Source organism: Dendropsophus ebraccatus, chromosome 11 (assembly GCF_027789765.1).
Source record: "Dendropsophus ebraccatus isolate aDenEbr1 chromosome 11, aDenEbr1.pat, whole genome shotgun sequence".
Classification (NCBI taxonomy): Eukaryota; Metazoa; Chordata; class Amphibia; order Anura; family Hylidae; genus Dendropsophus; species Dendropsophus ebraccatus.
This window is the reverse complement of record NC_091464.1, coordinates 40,146,674-40,169,431: the sequence shown is the minus strand read 5'-3', so window position 1 is coordinate 40,169,431 and position 22,758 is coordinate 40,146,674. Positions and strand designations below refer to the sequence as shown.

General features: G+C 38.4%; 1 protein-coding gene across 1 annotated transcript in view; it reads right to left on the bottom strand.

Annotated features, from left to right (window-relative positions):
* Positions 1-7,811: 7,811 nt before the first annotated feature.
* The window catches only part of PHEX (phosphate regulating endopeptidase X-linked), a 164,402-nt gene continuing 149,455 nt past the window's right edge, over positions 7,812-22,758 (bottom strand). Inside the window, exons 17-22 of the mRNA XM_069944443.1 lie at positions 19,589-19,656; positions 18,879-19,009; positions 15,102-15,167; positions 11,796-11,900; positions 10,608-10,684; positions 7,812-8,519 (exon numbers count right to left, since the gene is read on the bottom strand). Coding sequence (XP_069800544.1) covers positions 8,417-8,519; positions 10,608-10,684; positions 11,796-11,900; positions 15,102-15,167; positions 18,879-19,009; positions 19,589-19,656 — 550 coding nt within the window. The 3' untranslated portion in view covers positions 7,812-8,416. The remainder of the gene's footprint in view (positions 8,520-10,607; positions 10,685-11,795; positions 11,901-15,101; positions 15,168-18,878; positions 19,010-19,588; positions 19,657-22,758) is intronic.

The window sequence follows — 22,758 nt, the reverse complement described above, 5'->3', positions numbered from 1 at the left end:
ATAAGATGTCGTTAGCCGTTCCCTGTTCATTCGCAAATTGAAAGGGGAGTGTTCTTGAATTTTGTTGCTCCAATATAACCGATAATCTTTCCGTGTAGTAAAACGAACGATTATTAGGCAACCGCTATTGCGATCGTTGGAGATCGTTTATCGTTAATTGAAAAAAATCGCTTCGTGTAATACCACCCTAACTGTGCTATGCCATTCACCAGAAAGGGTTATTTTGCTATTAATTTTGTATTCAGTTAAGTACATATTTTGACATGAACATTACTAAGAAATTATATACATTTCTGCGCCTGTAAACCTGTATTATAATTTTAACCTATTGGTTTTATCGAACAAGTCAAGTACTGCTAACATAACAAAAGATAAGGCTCTTGTTACGTCAAGTGCTTGTATTTAAAGGGAATCTTTCTCTAGCTTTATGCTGCCTTAAATGAGGGCAGCATTAACTAGTGAAAGAAATGCTGAACAGATCGGTATATTGCTTACATCACTCAGTTCAGCCATTCTCCTGATATGTAAGGGAATGGTCTTTATATGTCGCACCACGCTCTCCACCCTCCAGATGTTGATTGACAGCTATCTACCTATACAGTATCAATAGACAACTGCCAGTCAGCTACCGGTGGGCTGAGTGTGCTAGTGTAGCAGACTGGAGTGAGAGGAATAAAGCCCCTATAGCACAGGCCGATGCAGAGGAGCAAGCTAGCATCACTGTTGTGGTCGCTTGCACGTGCACATAATGGAGAGGACTATTTTGTCATGCTTAGAGTTGTTATTTAGAGGAATATGGCTAAGTGATACATCATTCTGTTCTGATTCTCTATCACTAGTTTATAATACCTTTAGATAGGACAGCATAAACCTAGTGACAGAGTATTTTTAACAGACCACCTACAGAAAAATATATGTACAGTATTAGGTCACTGAAAAGGGTAGAGGTAAAGTAATGGCATATGCTTCCATTGGTTTAGCAAAAAGAACAAAAATAAACATACTGGGTACCATTGGTGCCCATCCTGTAATAGATTCCTCACTCTGTCATCTAGTATAAATACTGTATATACAAGACTTTTTCCAATAATATGCATCACTAGTTATTGACCTAGTCAGTTCATATGCAAAAGTATTTTTCCCTTTTAGATCAAAGCATCCAATATGCTGGTCCAAAGTCATGTAGGTAGAAAGAATTTCCCATGAACAGAGGGAGGTGTGGCTTTCCAGCATGCTCCTACAATGTAAAACCCCATAAATCAGACAGGTTGATACATGTCAATACATTACATTATCACGTTAAGCTCTAGCGGAAAGCAAATACAAAATGGTATCAATCTGTACAACAGATGTGATATACAAAAACTATTTTCTAAAAGTATTGCATATACCAAAACAGTGTCTTAAATTAAATGAAGGAGACTATCTCTAACATGCATCACTCACAGGAATACAACAACGTTGCTGCTTTCATGTGAATACTCTTGCCAACATATGCCTTACCGCATGGGCACTTCACTAAATAAACAATGTTTTTGCTATCACATAAACTGGCCCTTAATCTGGAAAACCTAACCAGTATTCCGGTGATTAAAAGTGCTGCCCTTCTGTACATTGTTGCACTAAGAACATCTTAGACAAGGGAAAGTCCTGTGTCTCCATGGCATTAGTACTCCTTGATGATCCCTTTCTTTTCCGTGCCTCTATCTGCCCTCACTAGAGTTCTGTACGGATTTTGTTCTTTTTTTTAACCAATGTGCCAATGTTTCCTAATGATAGTGTCAACTCTCCCACTAAGAGGATGGTATTCACGTATGAATGGTAGTCTTCTCATGTTATCTGATCTCACAGGAACTCTAACCTCAGGAGGTTTACTTGCTTCGGTAAGTAATGGATTGGGGTACCCCCTATTGCGGAAGCGTTCCCTCATTTCATTGAGTCTAGTATTACGGGTCTCATCGTTAGAGACAAGTCTTTAAATCCTCTGAAACTGTGATTTTGGGATAGCACGTTTAACCAATCTCGGATGGGAACTCCCGTAATGGAGTATGCTATTACGACCAGTGGGTTTACGATATAAATTGTCCATTCTTAATAACCGTAACATCCAAGAAGTTGGTGGTATTAGTGTTCCAATTGTACGTAAATTGTAGTTCTGGCCATACTGTATTGAGATGGTGAAAAAGTCAATTAGGGTCTCATGTGCCCCCCCCCCCCCCCCAATACATTCGACCCCATCGCCAAACCTCTCTATTTTAAGAAGTATGTGAAGTATGTGTCCTTAAAGATAAAGTAATTCTCATACAGTATACTGTAACAGGAGAAATTCCAGCACTCACCGGTCAGCGTCTTCCAAACTTTATTACATAGAAAGCATTGCAGGGAGGGGATGGTGGATCAGTGGAGGTGCAGGCGCATCACCTGGGATAGCAATTTTGGGACTCCTCCCTTCCTCTAGCCAGGTCGAATACATCACACCCGGGGAGGTGCTTTATACACACAGTGAACAGTGACAAAATGTGAAATAAAAAGTAACGCCAAATCATTACATAAGATTACAGGAACACACTTAAATCATTGCGTTCATTAAGGCCTCCAGCACCTGTAGCATCCAGTTTTGATATCCACAATGATTTCCTCTGTAGCAAAAGCTTTTGGATTGGGGTACCCCCTATTGCGGAAGTGCTCCCTCATTTCATCCCCTCCCTGCAATGCTTTCTATGTAATAAAGTTTGGAAGACGCTGACCGGTGAGTGCTGGAATTTCTCCTGTTACAGTATACTACATCTGCCTTTTCGTCTAAGCACCCTGTTGTCTCCACTTTTATACATCCTACGCCCTATCATCTAATCCACTAGGGGACTGTTTTGGTAGCAGTGCGGGCTAGCTATACCTGCCATACACCAATTCTCATACAGTACCACTCGTAGTAAGTCAAGAAAAAAAAGTTTTTGTTCATCAGTGTAAGGGCTGCCATCAAGTAACCACTTAACCTTTTTGATGTTCTATAGAGATATACAGGACGTCCTATCATGGTATCCATTGGTTTTGTTTTCACCCCCTTGTCTAAACTATTAGATAGGGTTTTAACCCCTTGGGTAAAAGAGACAAAATCCTATTTGAAGGATACTGCAGTAATCTGTGTTTTGGATAACATTGGAGAAGAGTATCTTCAAGTAACAGTTAATGTTACATACCTTTATACCTCTATAGAACATCAAAAAGGTATTAAAGTGGTTACTTGATGGCAGCCCTTACACTAATAACAAGTCCATCCGAACCCGATCGTTCGGCATTTGATTAGCGGTGGCTGCTGAAGTTGGATAAAGCTCTAAGGTTGTCTGGAAAACATGGATACAGCCAATGACTATATCCATGTTTTCCACATAGCCTTAGGCCTTTATCTAATTTCAGCAGCCACCGCTAATCAAATGCTGAACGATCGGGTTCGGATGGACTCGAGCATGCTCGAGGTTCGCTCATCTCTAGTAATTACTTTATGTTTAAGGACACATACTTCTTACAGAAGAGAGGTTCTGCGATGGGTCGAATGTGCCCCCCCCTTATGAAAATGTGTATATGGCTAACATATAAGAAAATTACGTCTACAACAATACTATGTTTATTTAACATGCCAAATTATGGCGTAATTTATTGATGAAATGTTCTGCATATGGGGGGCGGGGCACATAAGATCCTAATCGACTTTATTCACCATCTCAATACAGTATGGCCAGAACTACAATTTACGTACAATTGGAACACTAATACCAACAACTTCTTGGACATTACGGTTTTTAAGAATGGACAAGGGGGCTTTGATACAGATTTTTATCGTAAACCCACAGATCGTAATAGCATACTCCATTACGGGAGTTCCCATCCAAGATCGAAATGAGGGAACGCTTCCGCAATAGGGTGTACCCCAATTCATTACTTACCAAAGCAAGTAAACCTCCTGAGGTTAGAGTTCCTGTGAGATCAGATAACATGAAAAGACTACCATTCATATGTGAATACCATCCACTTAGTGGGAGGGTTGACACTATTATTAGGAAACATTGTCACATCTTGAGTCAAGCGTTCCCCAATAGAAAAGAGTTCCAAAACCCCTCTCTAATATGTAATAAAAAAGCACTGAATCTGTACAGAACTCTAGTGAGGGCAGATAGAGGCACGGAAAAGGAAGGGGATAATCAAGGAGTACTAATGTCACAGAGATACAGGACTTTCCCTTGTCTAAGATGTGCTCAATATAACAATGTACAGAAGGGCAGCACTTTTAATAACCCGCATACTGGTTAGGTTTTCCAGATTAAGGGCCAGTTCATGTGATAGCAAAAAACGTTTATTTAGTGAAGTGCCCATGCGGTAAGGCGTATGTTGGCGAGACTATTCAATCATTTAGGGACAGAATATCAAAACATAAGTCTACAATTAGATGGAACAATGTATTTTTGCTACTGCCTCACCATTTCAGAGAAGCCCGACATAATGTATCACAGTTGCGCTTCCAAGTGATTGAGAAAGTTTATGCACCCCGAAGAGGTGGAGATATAAAAAAAACTGTTGCACCGCAGGGAAGCCTTCTGGATACATACTCTCCAGACTCTAGAGCCGACTGGCCTCAATAGAGAGTACAAATTGTGCTAATGTACAATGTAACTAATGTAAAAAAAAAAAAAAAACTTTTTTCTTTTTCCATGATTTTTTCCAAGTTTCTAATGACTTTTTTCTATTTCTTTTTAGATAACCATTATTGATTTAGAAACTTCTGGTGGTAGGTTGATTCTTGTGATTAACACCACCTGTCAGTATGGCCTTGTATACTAATCCTGATTTTATGTTTGCCTTATATTATGTCTGAATATGTTTAAACTTGCTGTTCTGCTGCCATCCTAACATCTATGCATGAAACAGTTACCTTGACTACAATAGACACCTCATGTATTAGATTAGTTGAGAAAGGCGAGAGAGCCAAAACGCGTCCTGTCTAGTATGCAGAAAGTATCCTGTATCTAAAATTGCAATTAAATATATTTTTTTTGCAGAAGATTGGGTGAGTGCAGATAAATCATTTATTTTTGCTCCTCCTTATAATGACAGTCAGGAATATTGTATGTAGCTGCTGTAGAGCTAGGGCATTGGTTGTTTAGTTTTGTTTTTTTGTCATTTCCAATATAAGGCCATGTTCACATGGCGTATTGTACCAGCCGCTACGTGACCCAGCCGGGTCACGGAAAGGCCGGTCTCTGCAAAGATCATCCCGGCCGGTACTGCAGTACTGGCTGGATGATCTTTATGCCGTAGAGTTCTCATGCAGGAGCATGGGCGAGTGCCCGCATCTGAACTTCCCATACCAAACTAGTGTGCACTAACATGGTTTCCTACGGCCGCTATTCAATGAATAGGGGCAGCAGAAAACTGACATGTCAGTTGTTCGCGGCGCCGCTTGGGATCACGGCCGGAGCGTATACTATGTGTATACGCTCCGGCCGGGATCCTATAAAAGAACGTGCAGTGTAGCTATGCGTACAAAGTACGGCCATTGTTGCCGATTGCAACAAAGGCCGTACTTTTACGCTATGTGAACATGTGCTGGATAAATACTGTAACATTATTTTTAATAATGTGGATACTTCTGCCCACAATAATACCAATTAGGTATGTATTTTTGTTGATTACATTTGGATTTAATAAATTTATGTAATATTTATTTATATACATTTTTAACTTTCTAGACTCCCCTGTGGGACTTGTACAATGGATTTACCAATTGCTTGGATATAAATTTTACGATGCAACCACCAAGGCCTTTAAGAGTATTACAGCTACCATAACAATTAGTACCCTGATATTGTGTTGCAGGGGTGACCAGTCTGACTGGTACTGCTTAAATAACAGCATAGATGATGCAGCTGGTATGGATTGTGCCGTCTAGAAGGATGAACTACCAGCATCAGTGTGATCTCCGAAGTTACTGATAGTAGCTGTTGGCTGCTGAGAGCCTGCTCCATACTCCCTGCACATTCACTGTAAATGCATGGCAGATATCAATAAGGAGTTAAAAGGACCCAATTATTTTACATATATCTAAAATTACAATTAAACATATATTTTTTCATTATTGTAATTTATTATCTGCTTATCATTTGCTGAGATGCTCTAGAGATGAGTCAGCAGAGGTTGGATAACAATGCCACCTCCAGTCATGTGGGGAGTGCCATGGGCATTACCCAGCTATATATATGGAGATTGCAATAACAAAAGTTAATTTATCTGACAATGCTTTAAATTATGGGTCACTTTAGTGAATCTACACAAGGATGAAATATATGCTTGAATCTGTAGACTGCTAATAAGCTATATGTTGCCCCAGATGCCAAAGTTTACTATAGACATAGATGCAGTATGTATTGGTTATAGGTTTTTTTTTAATGTTCATTCAAATAAAACACAGTAAACTTGTTTATTTGCACCATACAAACTGTTTTGCATATTGCATCCACCAGGTGGTGCTGCATAAATACAAGAATATGTATCATTAAAAAAAAAATTGTATCACCTAAGGCAAAAATTTGAATTAAAATAACCTTGCACAGATCATATGTAACACAATGTTGAGTGAATTACTTTTTGGTAGATCAATATAAAAAAATAAATTCCAGTAAACTTAGAACAGAACTGCCTAGATGGGGATCGCTAGGACCCAGGAAATGTAACCCACTACCACACAGTTCTCCTGGCTACTTCTCCTGATTGGTGAGACCCCAAAGTATTTAATCTTTTAACAAGTCCCTGTGACATGTCAAAATTATTTTTTTTTTATGACAGTACCAATAAGTACCATAAGAAATCCATTATAAATAAAGATCAAACAGAAATGAACTGGGAGAAAGAAAGCAGGTTATTTTAAAGTGTGTATATATTTTAATAGAGTGTTTTTCTTTTGTGTATTAATATTTAAGAAACATGTAATATTTTATTGCCCCAATTCATGCAGTCTTCATAAAGCTGTATTTTGTATTGTTTTTGCAGATTGTGACTTCCATAACTGAGCACTCAATGCACTATATAACTTTATGCTACATCATAATATACACCAGCATTTTCCCCAAAACAGATTTCCGCAGCTACAAAGAAATTTATGTTGTGCTCTGTGATAAATCATTGATTTTAAAGATATGTCTACTTTGAACATTCCTTATTTGTTAAATGTGTTCCACAAAAACAGGATGATCATGGTGACCAGGGTGATCCAACAATCAACTATAAACAGGAGACCAAATAGCAAGTGCTCATTTTCCTGTGGCACTACCACCGGTGCTCAGTGTAGATTTCAAAGTATGCATCTAGAGATGAGCGAACCGGGTTCGGTTCGATTCGATCAGAACCTGAATGTTCGGTATTTGATTAGCGGTGGCTGCTGAAGTTGGATAAAGCTCTAAGGTTGTTTGGAAAACATGGATACAGCCAATGACTATATCCGTCTTTTCCACATAGCCTTAGGGCTTTATTCAAGGTCAGCAGCCCCCGCTAATCAAATGCCGAAAGTTCGGATTTGGATCGACTTGAGCATGCTCCAGGTTCGCTCATCTCTATATGCATCACATCCTTTACCACTGCTATTAGAGATGAGCGAATCTCAAGCATTATCGAGTCCATCCGAACCCGAGTGTTCGACATTTGATTAGCGGGGGATGCTGAAGTTGGATAAAGCCCTAAGGTTGTCTGGAAAACATGGATACAGTCAATGACTATATCCATGTTTTCCCACATAGCTTTAGAGCTTTATCCAACTTCAGCAGCCCCCGCTAATCAAATGCCGAACGCTCGGGTTCGGATGAACTCGAGCATGTTCGAGGTTCGCTCATCTCTAACTGCTATATAAAATTAGGAGAGATATGAATGGGCAATAAGATGGAGATGGAGCACATTATCAGGTTGGTCATACTACCTCAATATGTAAAAGATGGGAACTCTTTTAATTTATTTCATATTTGTCCAAGTTATTATAAATTTTAAAAAGTAAAAAAGAAAAACAATAAAAAAAAAAAAAAAACATTTTTGGAGCAATCATTATTCAACCTTTTGATTTTTATTTCCTGGCTACCAGCCAAGCTTTACAAAATGCGATCCGCTGACAGTTTGTTGTCTTTTGAAGTAAGGTCCTCTTTATGCTACAATACACAAAGACAGCATATACTTGGCTATGGTCTCTTAAAATGTGAGATGTATCCATGAGTAATCCAAAAACAGCACAAACATTTAATCCCCATAATAATTTTTCCAAATAGCTTTAAGGTGTTAAAGTGGATTATCCTCTTTGGTTCCAAAAATGAAATGCCATAAAACAATTTATACAGCAGCTCAAACGGCAGTCCTTGTATTATACAAAATCTCATAGTCTTCGCTTCTACCAAACTCGGCATGAATTATTTCCACGATTCATTAATGTGTTCTCTGGACATTTAAAAGCTTTGCGAAATTCTTCAAAATTACTCATTGCACCAATTACCCTGTAGGGAAAAAAATGATAAATCATCGAGTTTTTATTGTTCCGGTACTCGAATACCTACATTTGTTTTCCTTCCACACAAAAAAAGCTATTAACAGAACCACATTGCTAGGTGAGACTAAATAAGTCAAAGTGTCTATGGCTCTCACTACTTTCCATTCCATGTACATTGCTAATTTCCTGTCACATTGTATATGGCAGCACACTACATTGGCAGATTATCTTTTCATGGAAGCCTGCATTCTGTAAATGTGCTGCAATATATAAGCTGTAAATATCATTATTAATAATATTAGGTATGAAGGTAAAATAATCCTCAGTACTCTTCTCCAACATCTATGAAGCTATTACTATAGACCCTAGGTACCATAGCAAAAGATCTCCTAGTAAAATACTGTTAGGTCGTGGATAGATCACAATTTTTTAGGCTACGTTCACACAACATATATTTTGAATTAATCACGGCTGTTGTTGCGATTTGCAACAACAGCCATGAATAATTCAATATATGAATTGTGCTGAAATTAATGGGATCCTGGCCGGAGGGTATACATATACAGTAGTATACGCTCCAGCTGGGATCCCTAGTGGCCACAAGAAAAGTTGACATGTCAGTTTTGTGTGGCAGCTATTCATTGAATAGAGGCTGCACAGAACTGTCGGTTCACACAATGGAAAGTGTGGCACCGGCCGCACTCTCCATTGTGTGCAATGGTGAATTCAGATGCAGGCGCACACGGAAGCGCCCACATCCCAATTTAATAGAAATTAAGTCTATCTGGCCGGTACTCTGTGTCCTCTCTGCTCTGTTTGGAGAAAAGACGTACCCCTAGTTCTGTGACCAAATCAATGTAACGCCAAGCTGTTAGTGTAATTAAATAAAGACTAGAGGGATCCAGCTACTGTACATATGTAGTTGGACATCTGGCTTGAAGTTTGATACATAAAATAGATAACAGTTACAGAGTAAATGAAAAATTACATTACTTTGTAATTGAGTGTTGCAGTTTGTCTGTCCCACTGGTAATGCACTTATTCATAGAAGTCAAGGAAAATCTCTGAAAAGCAATTTTCTCCAGCTCCCTCCATCCCGCACACATCTCCCCCCCACACCCCTTCCGCAGGAGATGAAGACCACGTGACCTCCATCTCAGATGTGGGCCAGATCCCAGAAGTGCGAATCATTTCAATTTGTCATTGGTCGCCAAACCAGTGGGACATTCAGCATTGAACAGTGCTGATATCTCTTACTATGCACTTAGTTATATGCTTAAGTGACAACCCAAGGCCACAAGTAACCATAACTGGCATGTCCATGAATAGGAGGCGTCACACGATCATACTGTACTGACATGATACAGTTTCTGAGGTTACATGTGGCTGGAAAAATGTACTTTCAATATGACTTTTATACCACTGAAGCCTCTCACATATACCACATAGTGCTTGAAAATTCGATCATTTGACACCAGTAATATCTTCAATTTGCATAACCCTATGGCTATGTTCCCATGATGTTTTTTCCTCTTTGTTCTTGAAAAAAAATGACACCCCTCATTTTGAGTTTAAAATTACTTCCGAAAAAAGGAATGTAAATATTTGGATTTTTTTTTACCTACCCTTGCCATAGACTAAAATGAAAGAAGTACTAAAGGTTTTTTTTTTTTTACCAAATCAACTGTTAAGTACTGAAAGATTTTTAAATGTAAGTAAATTATCAGCTGCTGTATGTCCTGCAGAAAGTGGTGTTTTCTTTCCAATCTGACACAGTGCTCTCTTCTGCCACCTCTGTCCATGATAGGACTATCCAAAGCAGGAGAGGTTTTCTATGAGGTTTTGTTTTGCTAATGATCTGGACAGTTCCTGACATGGAAAGAGGTGGCAGAAGGGAGTAATGTGTGAGAATATACCACTTCCTGCAGGGCATATAGCAGTTGATAAGTACTGGAAGAGATTTTTAAAAAGAACTAAATTACAAATCTTTCTAACATTCTGACACCAGTTCATTTAAAAGAAAAAAAAAGGTTTTGCAGAAGTACCTCTTTAACAGACATTGATTCAAATATTATTCAAGATCAGGAACTCTTACCGGAACTGAGGTGGGCTATGTACTCCAGTCATAACTAGATCTCTTGCAGCTTCAGGTCGAAAAGTGTTGCACCTTACCTGTGACATAATTAGAGAACATAAACCTTTAGGCAATAAAATGAAATAAAACTATGATAACTGCTAGAATAATTTAATAGTATAACACCATCAAAGGTCAGTTTCAGTCAGCTGTAACACATGGAATTTTTACACACAGCTGGCTGAAAACACCCAACATCTTGCATCTTTCCGTGTTGGATTTCCATCTTGAAAGATTTTTTAAATCCTTTCTAACATTTTAGCTTACAGTCTTCTTGTTGAAGCATGTTTTCTATTATTGGCAGTTCTGTAAGATCGGTAAGCAATGGACTAATCTGCATTTTTACATTTTGGATGGTATTTGTTCTACAGGTTAACCATATCTGAGTGATTCCATATGCCAATAATTAAAGTAAACATATGCCAATAATTAAAGTAATTGTTTGAGGGATGTTCCATGAATACAGAATGTACAGCTATTAAATATTATTTAGTGTAAGATCTGTGATTTTTGTGTATTAAATTGTATTGAAATGTATTGTATTGTATGAATTGAAAGAGATATCTAAACATCCTAAGTGTGGGGATTCCATCATGTTTGTGTGGTGTTTTATGCCTGCAAAGACCAAATTCATGAAGATTTCCCTAATGAGCACTAGTAATAGCACTAGTAGTTTAAAAAAAATCCCTAAATGTAAAAACACCCCTAAGGCTATGTTCACACCACGTCAAAAATAGAGAAAAGGCAGACGATTTTGATATTTAAAAAAATGTCAGTTTTTGCAGCGATTTAACTGACTGCAATGGCAATGCATTGAAGTCAATGGAAAGACAGACATCCAATGCAGACAATGCATTAAATAACAGACGTTTTTACCGCAGACGTCAAAATAATGAACATGATTCTTATTTTCGGACGCACCCTAAGGCCAATTAGTAACCCCAAACTAGAATAATGTACCTACACCCGTCATTGTACTAAGGGAGGGCTAGGCAGCTAAATGACATCCGTTATTTTAGACTCAAAATGTTGGCCATCATTTTATATGGAGGTCAAAAGACGCTGTGTGAACATAGCCTAAATAAGCAATGGACTGTTTCTGAAAAGTGGACTGTTTCTAAAAAATCTATCATTATATTTGTGACTTACATGAGCATAACTTATGAAAAACAGTTGATTGTTGTTAAGATTGACACCGGGAAGAAGCAATTCCTCTTTTCCACTTCTTTCCTCTTGAATCCATTTTCTATATGCCTAAAGAGAAAATAATAATTTAGTATAACACAGTACAGCCAACATTTTTTTAACACATTCCCTTTCTTAAAGGACAAGTTGTTATTTATTTTTAAATATTACTCATTTCCACAAATAGATACACACCTCTGGCGCACTGTCAGCCCAGGGCAGCCCGGATAAGTGCATATCCATGCTGTTAGTTTCCCTTTAAACAGGATAAAGCCCCTATTACACAGGATGATGGAAAAGAGCAAACAAGTGATGTCAGCTCTCTCTTGCTCCTCGTTCCCCGTTTGATGCCGGCGCTATTATACGCGTCTGCAGCAAGCTGGTGAGTACAGGGGGGCCGCAGGAAGCTGCGGGGGGGGGCTGACCAGGTGATCGCTTGATCGTCCAGGCAGGCCATAGCAGATAGCAGTGGTCTGCTGCTACCGCTCCTATTCCATGGAGCGATGGCAGCAGATCGCTGCTATATTAGTCATTTGTCTTTCAACATCGTTCATGTCGACCGATCGTTGTCTTCTATTACGCAATAGGACCTTAAGGTTTACTGAGATTTCTTAAAGGTGCAGCACAACCAATACAAAGTCCTTTAACGCAAGGTGCAATACTAGCTTGTGAAGTTGGCTTGTCAGGGTCCCTGATAATTCTTGAGAAATCACTGCTGTTAGCAGGAAGACTATACATACACTGGATAAGACTTTAAATGCTGGGCCCAGTCCAGTTACTGAGGTATAGTTTAGATGACTTGGTTACTTGAAAAAAGGCAGACTACCTTGAGGGGTCCTATCCAATTAGTAAGTACTCTTCTGGAGGGGCTGTAACCACTTCGGAGTCAGTGGAGATACACTTGAGAAATAACCCATACTCATGGCTATGATGATCTGTCTATTATTGGGCGAGGGGAACAAGTGACACGTCCAGTAGTACAGGCCCCAAGTAAGGGTCAACCAACCATTAGTATAATCCTAAAGAACTGGAAAGGTGCAGCAGGGTATGTTGGTGTAGTTGCTGTTCACCAATCCTCTGGCATGACTGAAGCTTCTAGAGAATAAAAGGCTCTGGGGCAATGAGAATAACCCCTTAGCATGGATATGTTAGAGCCCCCCTGTGGCAACCATACCTGAGTTGTATGGCTTATGTACAATAACACTTAGACTGGCCAGTTCCTGGGAAGACACTCACTGGCCCAAGGCTTTGGCAGGATACACAAAGGATACTGAAACTAAAACTAATGTCAGACTAATCAGAGCACATGGCTCACTCCACCTCTTCATATAGACTTTTGGGAGCTTAACTATTGGTGGAGTGAAACTCAGTGAGACAGAAAAGTATCCTTATTAAGTGATTGGTTGACAAGCCAACAGTGGCAGACATGTGGTATGTCAGGTATAGCAGTATTCCTTCTGCATGTGCTCAGAATAATACCATAGCAGACGGTGACATCTAGTGATCAAAATACAGTAAGACCTTTACCATCCACAGAATACCCAATAATACATATACCTTTAGTGCCAACCTACGTACACACAGAACAGCAATGACACAAAGGTTCAGGGACACGGCAGTTGTCTTAAACATTATTGATGATATTTGTATCTAAGAAAACAAACCCCTTCTTACCCTTGCTCTAAGTCTAATTGTTTTACAGTATGTGCATTTTCTGTAGGTATTTCAGTGCTTTGATCTCCATATAAGTTAGATTATTAGGTCATGTTTTAGGTTAATATCTGCATAAATTTTTGGTGACCTCACATAAAAATGCTGATATTTTTCTACTTATGACTTCATTGGGAAGAATTGTGAAGCAGCTTTGAGTTTTGTATTCTCTTTAGTTTGTCCCCACAGAAACATTATCCTTTCTTGTCTTTTGTCTTATTTTCTACTAGAAAATAAAACTTATATGGCCCAGAGAGATATAAACAAAAAAATTTAATGTCTACCAAACACGCAACCAAAGAAGAGAAATCATGACTAGGGAAATAGATCATTTTAATTAAGACTGGTAAAAAAAAAAAAAACATAAGAAACACGTAATCTGCAAGACAGACATAAATAGTGATGTAGCCTAGTGATAACAGAAAAAATACACTTAAAAGAGGGGAAAAACCTGGTATAAAAAAGATAAGCAAAGTAAAGCCAGAGGAATAAAGTAATAACCAAAAACAGTGAGCTAATGGTTATAAAACCTCATGTCACTGGTATCTAATAATACCTCATGAAAGAAAAAACTACATTAAGGACAGTGGCTACCAGTAGCAGAATAGGTGAAGTCTGGAGTGTTAACACAGATATCACCCTGCTTACTCAGCAGTCTGGGATATGGAAAACTTGCTTCCAGCAATGCCAGACAACATAAAAGGTGAACTAAAGTAAGGGCCCTATTACACCAACAGATTATCTGACAGATTTTTTTAAGCCAAAACCAGGAATGGATTTGAAAAGAGGAGGAATCTCAGTCTTTCCCTTATAACCTGCTCTGTTTGAAGTCCATTCCTGGCTTTGGCTCAAAAAAATCTGTCAGATAATCTGCTGGTGTAATAGGGCCCTTAGTCAGATACAGAGGAACCAAAGGAAGCGTCTGCTATGTGACATATGCATTGAGGATTCCTTATTTAGTAAGTCTGCAGCTGTTGTTTTATAATAAGCGAGTCACTTAGGGATTATGTCCAGTTCTGGAAGGGCACAACACCTGAACTCCAACAATTCCTTAATGACCTTAACCAGAATTACTACAATCTAATAGACTAATAGAATAGATCCAATAGCTAGACAATACTGAAAGTATGTTTACATACAGTTCTGGTTTTTGGGCTGTAAAGTGTCCATTTTAAGGTTTAGAGAAGGTCCCAAAATTGCAGTTTTATTAACTTGTCTACTGAACTCAACAAAAAGACATTAGGGAATTCCCACCGAATAATATTTTACAGCTGTAAAATGTAATGCATAGACCCTTTTCTAACCTGTTTAATGTCCCTAAAAGACTGTTTGTTACTTTGCCCATAAAACATTTTTGAGGCTCAAAATTACGCAAAAAAATTAGGGAAATTAGAGAAAGGGGAGAAGAGGGCTGGTTAGATATTAAATTCCAGTCACTAACTATAGATGAAGAGACTGATTTTTAACTCTATATATATATATATATATATATATATATATATATATATATATATATATACATTGAAGGTTGTTGTTTTAGAATAATATACAGTTTCTTACACGAAAGGCTTCTCTCATTCCACCATTGTCTGCAATATTTTCTGCCAAAGTCTTTGATCCTTTTACCTAAAATAGTAATAGAATATGATCACACACATATTGTACAAAAAAGATACAAAGATTACAGGAATAATACATTGTGTCTTTCACATATAATGTAAAAAGATGACGTGCTTACAAAGGTTCACCCCTCAAGGAGAATTTTCATTTTTTGATTTTCCCTTTCCTTCTTGCCTTTTAAAAGCCATAATAATAAAATGTTTCAATCTACAGAGTCATGTTATGGCTTGTTTTTGCAGGACAGAATTTATTCTTGCAATGACACATGTTGTTTATAAAATTCACTGTGCAGTCAAACTTACATGTTAATTTGATTTCTCAGGTCAAATTACATAATTACATTGTTGAACATTTTTGTAGTTTTTTTGTATTTTTCAATTTTTTTTTTAAGTTCCCACACAGGACTTCTATAAGCCACTACTTGATTGCTTATGTAATACTACAGTATTAGGTTATGTTCACACAACGTTTCTTAAGCTCCGTTACAAATCACGTCCATCATTTTGAGTCTAAAATGGCAGACATCACTTTGCTGTCTGGTCGCCCGTTGGTGTAAAGAGGGCTGTTGGTAGATTATTCTATTTCAGGCGGACTAATTGGCCTTTGGGTGTGTCATTAATTGAAAAGTCCATTGAAATAATTAGTAGAAAAGGTAAAAGGAAAAAATGGTGAAAAAATAAAAACTCTGTGTGATCAACTAAAAAATAACCAGCTGTTTGCAATAGACATCCGAAAATAATTGACATGAACATAATTTTGACAACTTGTTATTTTATACCTTGTGTGCATTGGACGTCTGTACTCCCATTGACTTTAATACATTGCATTTAAGTCAATTAAATTGCAGTTATCGGCTATGTTCACACAACATTAAAAAAAGAGAAAAAGTGTCCACTTTTTCTCTTTTTTTAATGTTGTGTGAACATAGCCTTACATTAAACCATCAGAACATCACTCTACTATAGGTTGTGGAATGCCATGACAATAGATTGGTTCCTATCATCACAGGGAGCTGATCTGCTCCACTTTACCACCACTGATGCATATTTACGATGTTTAAATGCTGCTTTGAGCACCATTTAAACAGTTAATTGCCAGCACAGGGCAATGCACGACCTATTAGCAGAAACTGTCTGCTGAATGCAGTGGGTTAAGAGGTTAATGACCAACAGTCCTATCACTAAATATTTCTAAAGATGATTTGTCTTTAAGGTAAAGTGTCTCATCATGTGTAATTTGAGTAAATCACATATAGGGTACAAACCCACACACCGTATACGCAGCAGATACACAACAAATACACAGCAGATTTGATGGTGCAGATTTGATGCTTTGTTCAGTTATTTAGATCTAATCTGCTGCGTATATGCTGCGTATTTGCTGCGTATCGCAGCAGTAAATACGCTGCGTATACGGTGTGTGGGTTTACACCCATAGGGTATAAACACACACACCGTATACGCAGCCTATTTACTGCTGCAATACGCAACAAATACGCAACAAATACGCGGCAGATTCGATTTAAATAACTGAACACAGCATCAAATCTGCACCATCAAATCTGCTGCAGATCTGCTGCGTATTTGCTGCGTCTCTGCTGCGTATACGGTGGGTGTGTTTGTACCCTAAGGGTATAAACCCACACACCGTATACGCAGCAAATACGCAGCAGATGTGATGGTGAAGATTTGATGCTGTGTTCAGTTATTTAGATCTAATCTGCTGCGTATTTGCTGCGTGTTTGCTGCGTATTTGCTGCGTATCGCAGTAGTAAATACGCTGCATATACGGTGTGTGGGTTTATACCCTAAGGGTAAGTTCCAACAACGTTTTTTTCCTCTCCGTATATTTTTTTTTTCACAATAACATCTGTTATTTTCCGGTTTGGCCATGCAATAACAGCTGTTAGTGCATTATTCTAGTTTAGGTTAACTGACTGGCCTTTGGGTGCGTCTTTAATTAATAAAGTTTATTGAATTTAATATTACAGACGGTAAATGGATGGTGAAAATAGAAGAACTGTGTGTTGATTTTGAGGTTTATTCAGAGTTCAGAGTAGTTTTTGCCCTTCTCAATATACATACCCTTCCACTAAATTCTGCTCTATGTTTATTATTTTGAAACTCACTTTGCACCAGCCACTTATTAATCATTATGTGACATGAGGTTTATGAACTCAGTAAGGGCTTAGTTCACACTACATAATCATAAATAAACCACAGATTAACCTCATGACCTGGGAAAACAATCAACAGTTCAACTGACTAAACAATCAATAACAGGTTTATGAAATAACATGTTAACAAATTACTCTTCAAAGTTTCTTAATCAGAATTAAGATGACAGTGGACTCATAATTGCGAGCCCATTGCTTTTAAGAGTTCTTTGCTCGCCTATCTCCTCTGCCCCATTCCCAATGACTGATAGCTACTAATGTCTACTTAAATATACTGTATATCAGTGTCTACCAGTTGCTAAGAAAGCAGAGAGTGCTTGGAAGCCCCAGAGAGCTACTGGGGGGCCAATGGCCACCCAAAAAGACTGATACTTTTAGTGGTGAAATGTCTCCTGGCTACAGTTCTGCCATGATTTGCAAAAAATCGTGGCTTTTATACAGCAATTTTGCACAATTCAGGGAATCATGACATTATTTATCTTGTACTATGAACACTACGCTAGTGCTGCCAAAGTTACAATGGATTGGGGGGGCCCATTTTTGGTGAACAGCCTGGGGTCTATGGTTAAGTTAATCCGCCCCTGGGAAGCCCTATCGTTATCATAAAATACCTCAGATCAAACACCACATTTTAATAACAGATCTACTTTCACTTAGATGTTACTGGTAACCTTAAAAGGATCTGTGTGGTGGAAAAGAATATTTTTTAAAAATGTTACTGGCCGATCCCCTGCTGCTGGCGTGTCAATACCAATCACTTGAATGGTGACGCACCTCAGCAAGTGGGGACAAATGAGCATCAGAACAACAATGGCGAGGGATAAAGTGAGTAACCTTCATTTTTTAAAGCGACTATGTACCCACAGTCTGAACCCCCCCCCCCCTCCCAAACAGCTTGTATAGTCAGATAGGTGCTTTTAATCCAAGAACTGTCCTGTGGTCTGTTGGTTAGGTGATCCAGTTATTATCTTAAAAAAGGACTTTTGAACTTTCAGCCCAGTGGCCTACAGTGTCTGTGCCCTAGGCTTGTGTCACCTCTCCATCCCTTCTTCCCGCCCCCTTCACCATTAGGAATGCCACTGGCAGTATTTTACCTCCTATTCATGGGCTCCTATTTATCACTTGTCTGAACACTGCACATGTGATCATTAAGGCACATGTGCAGTGTTTAAACGAATGGTGATTAGGAGAAATACTGCCTGGGGCATTCCTAATTATGAAGAGGGCAGTGAGCAGGAACAGAGGGGCGGCGCAGGCCTAGGGCACCAAAACTGTAGGCGACACAAATTTGACACAGGGCTGCAAGTTTAAAAGTTGTTTTTTAGGACAATAACTGCATCACCTCCTAAACGGACCCCAGGACAGATCTTGGATTAAAAGCAGCTATCTGACCATGCAAGCGGGGTTTTTTTTTGGGGGGGGGGGCAGATTGTGGGTACAGTCGCTTTAAATATTCTTCAATTGGACAATGCCTTTACCATTGCTTCAAAATTAAATTCTTCACCTGTCAAACTATTAAAGAACTTTGCAGTAACACTTACATTCATTCCAGCTAGCTTCCAGTAATAGTCATTGTATTGGTCTACAACACATTTTGTTCTTTCTTTGAATTTTTCCTCTGATTCTGTTGTCCACCATGGATGTAAGTTTCCATCTTTGTCATACTTCCGTCCTGTTTAACACAAATGTCTTTTATAGAATTAACCAATATATTATGTTAAATATTTCATGTATTAGGCTATGTTCATACAACGTAAAACTACGGCCGTAGTTTTGCGGTGTGGAACAATGCCTTATTTGCAATGGGATTCCGGACGGAGCGTACACACATCGTATATGCTCTGGCCGGGATCCCATACGCCGCCGGAAAAAAATGACAGGTCAGTTTTCTGCGGCCGGAATTCAGTGAATTCCGGCCGCAGAAAGACCTGTCAGTTCACACAGTCAGTTCCGGCCGCTCGCTTCACTGTGGGCTATGGTAAGCTCTGATGCGGGTGCGCGCTGATGTTCCCGCATCAGAGCTCTGCTGCCGGAAAGATCACCCGGCTGGTACTTAAGTACCGGCCGAGATGATCCGACCACAGACTGGCCGTTCCGTGACCCGGCCGGGGTCACGGAACGGCCGGTCTCATACGTTGTGTGAACATAGCCTTAATCATTGAGAAGGAGCATGGCTGGCATTGAGAATCGATTCAACAACACTGTACAGGCTTTTTATTTACATACACAAGAAATTAGGAAATATATTTACCATTACTGTCAAAGCCATGTGTGAACTCGTGGCCAACAATGACTCCAATTGCTCCATAGCTGAGGGATCTGTCAGAAAAACACACAAATGTTTCTAAATGCCAAAAAAATCTTTCAAGTCCTTTACTTTATAAAGAGTTTTGATGTTCGCCTCATCATTTATTTTCTTATCAGGAACCAGCTAGGATTCAGAATTTAATTATTCATTTTCTCAATGTTGCCTGGGAATATCACAGATCAAAGATGAAATGGGATCATCGGGCTGCCAGTTCTAATCATTTCCCCTAGGAAAGTTGGCAAATGTTTGACACTGATGCATGCAAATTCTATTTTCATTATATTTTCAAGTTGGTGGCCAGTTTCATCTTACCTCCAGTGCAAACAGAAAACTTCAGAAATCTGTTTCATATCTCTCCATGTTGATAATTGTTATTCATTATACATTACATGAAATCTCCATGTAAAGTGTAAATGCAGAATATCTGCCAGATAATAATTATGCTGCTCCTTCTCAGGTATAATTGCATTTGTTTTTTAACCACTTCAGAAGATTTTTTTTTTCCTTAGATGGGTTAATCACTTTATAAAAACTCATTTTCCCCATGTTCCCACACAGTATTTTTTCTCAGTATTTTGCAACCAAAACTAGGAGTTGATTGAAAACACAAAAAGGCTATGGGGGAGATTTATCAAAGGGTGTAAAATTTGGAGTGGTGCAAACTGGCCACAGCAACCAATCACAGGTCAGCTTTCCTTTCACCAGAGCTGAATGCTGAGCTGTGATTGGTTGCTGTGGGCAGTTTGCACCAGTCTAAATTTAACACCCTTTGATAAATCCCCCCCTATGTTCCCACACTGTTGAAACTAAGTGGATGGCCGTCATTTAAAGGGAACCTGTCAACCGGGATGCGGGCGCAGAGCCTAATGTCAAAAGTTTTTACCCATCCGGGTCTGAGTGTTTAGATGTACCATTCGGGAGAACGAGCAGGGAGTATAATCAGAAGCTCAATCGAGTTCCATTATAAGCCCGACTGATCACGTGACACAGAGCCAAGGGAGGACCGTGCTCAGCTTGGTCTGCTCCCAGCTTTATCTCCCGATCTTTACGGGTCTAAACACTCAGACCTGGACGGGCCAAAAATTTTGACATGTCTCTATGATATGTCAAGTTTTGCAAAGCGACAGTGACACTTTAAGCTTAAATCTCATTTGACGCAAGGAACAGCTAATTTGCTCTCTCTTGCTCTGGAGGATCCAGTATGTCTATGTCTGTTTGGACAGGACAGACCATCATTTCAATAGGTACTGTAGCATGAAATAATTTGCAGAGAAATGAATAGATTATTTCATTATATTTCTGTTTCAAATTAGATTCATATGTCCAAAGTAGGGTCATTTTCTTCCTTGTCTTATGCCTATACTGATGTAAGATATATGTAGTTCAGGTTTTGGAGTGGGGCTGGATATTGATATTTATTAATTTAATTATTTACTAATTATTTCTTAAATTTTCCATCCAGGAAATGTATGACATATGCACAGACATCACATAATTATCATCACAGGCAGGATTACCATGAAAGGTGACACCAGTATATAGACAAGTCAAGATCAGACCATTCACAACAGGAGATGGATACAGCTCACCTCCTACCCCTCCCTGCACAATACCCTCTACATATGTCACAAAGCATCCCTGAAAAACTCTCCCATTGAAGTCAATATATCAACTCCACACTATTGTTTCCTGCAATCTATGTATCTCCTGTAATGTTTATATATTAGGAAAAAAAGTTTGTATTCGTATCTGGCTCTAAGCAGTGAAAACAAATCTAAAAAATAAATATCCCAAATTACAATGAAAAACACTTTTTCCAATGCTACGTCCATATGTTGCTGTTTTACAGTATTTTTGCATGTTTTATGTGCTTGATAAAATACATTTTAAAAACCATGTTGACCATGAGATCTAGACAGCAATTCGACAGATTTGGTCCTGTCCCATGTCCAATTGACAATGAAATTGTAGGTTGCTGATCAGTTTACTTGGCAGCAATAAGCTTTATTGATGCGTCCATGGCTACATCAGCCTAAAAATGTAATTAACCACTTTATGACCAAGGTCATTGATGTAAGAAATATAATTAGATTTTTTTTTCCCCCTAATATATAATTTGAAAAATTTAGCAATTCTGGTGGGATTTTTTCCCTTTTCATTTACGCTGTTCACAGTGCGGGAACAATGTTGTTATATTTTAATAGATTGGCTAATTCTGCATGCTACAATATGTAGTATGTTTATTTTTTATATTTTAAAAAATATTTTTATATGTATAATGGGAAAGGGGCTAATATAAAAGTTTATTGGAGCATTTTTATTAGTTGTTTTAAAACATTTTTTTTTTTTTTTTTACACATTTTGTATTGCATATACAAGTCCCTTAGGGGACTTCTGTATGCAATGCTCAGATTGCATATACTGATGAATGCTATGCCATAACATAGCATTCATTAGTATTATCGGCAATCTGTACATATCGTATCAAACAGATCGAAGACCTGACAGGACAGAGATAAGTGGCCTACCCCGCCTGGCGGTACAAGTGATCGGGACCCCTGCAGCCATGCTGTGAGGGTCCCGATCAGTCAGTGACAGGTCCTTGAACGTATATAGCCATATGGCTGATGTGAAGGGGTTAAAAAGAAAATTAAACTTACCCCCATTTTCTCGTTTTTCAAATAAAAAAAATAACATTGCACAGTGGGGAATATTTGAACTATTATAATCAGAATAGTAAAACATAAGAACTATTTAAATTAGATGACTGTAATAGTATTGACCTCCAGAATTTCGTTAACATGTCAGTTTTTACTGCACAGCGAGGAGTGTAAAAATGAAATCCCTCAAAAGTTTCACAATTATGTTTTATTTTTTAATTTCATTCCACTTTTTTTGTTTAGTTTTTAAGGGGTTAATGAGATAGAATTTGTGTTATTAAAAATAATTACAATGTGAACACCATTCTACTTTTTACAACCTTAAAAATTATTATCACTTACAATTTGTGCTATGTTACATGCTTTGCAGAAAGAAGTAAATTTGTAAGTAGCTTGCTATGAACTAAATGCTGATGCCCAGTAGAAAAAGAAACACAAATGAAGGGCACAATA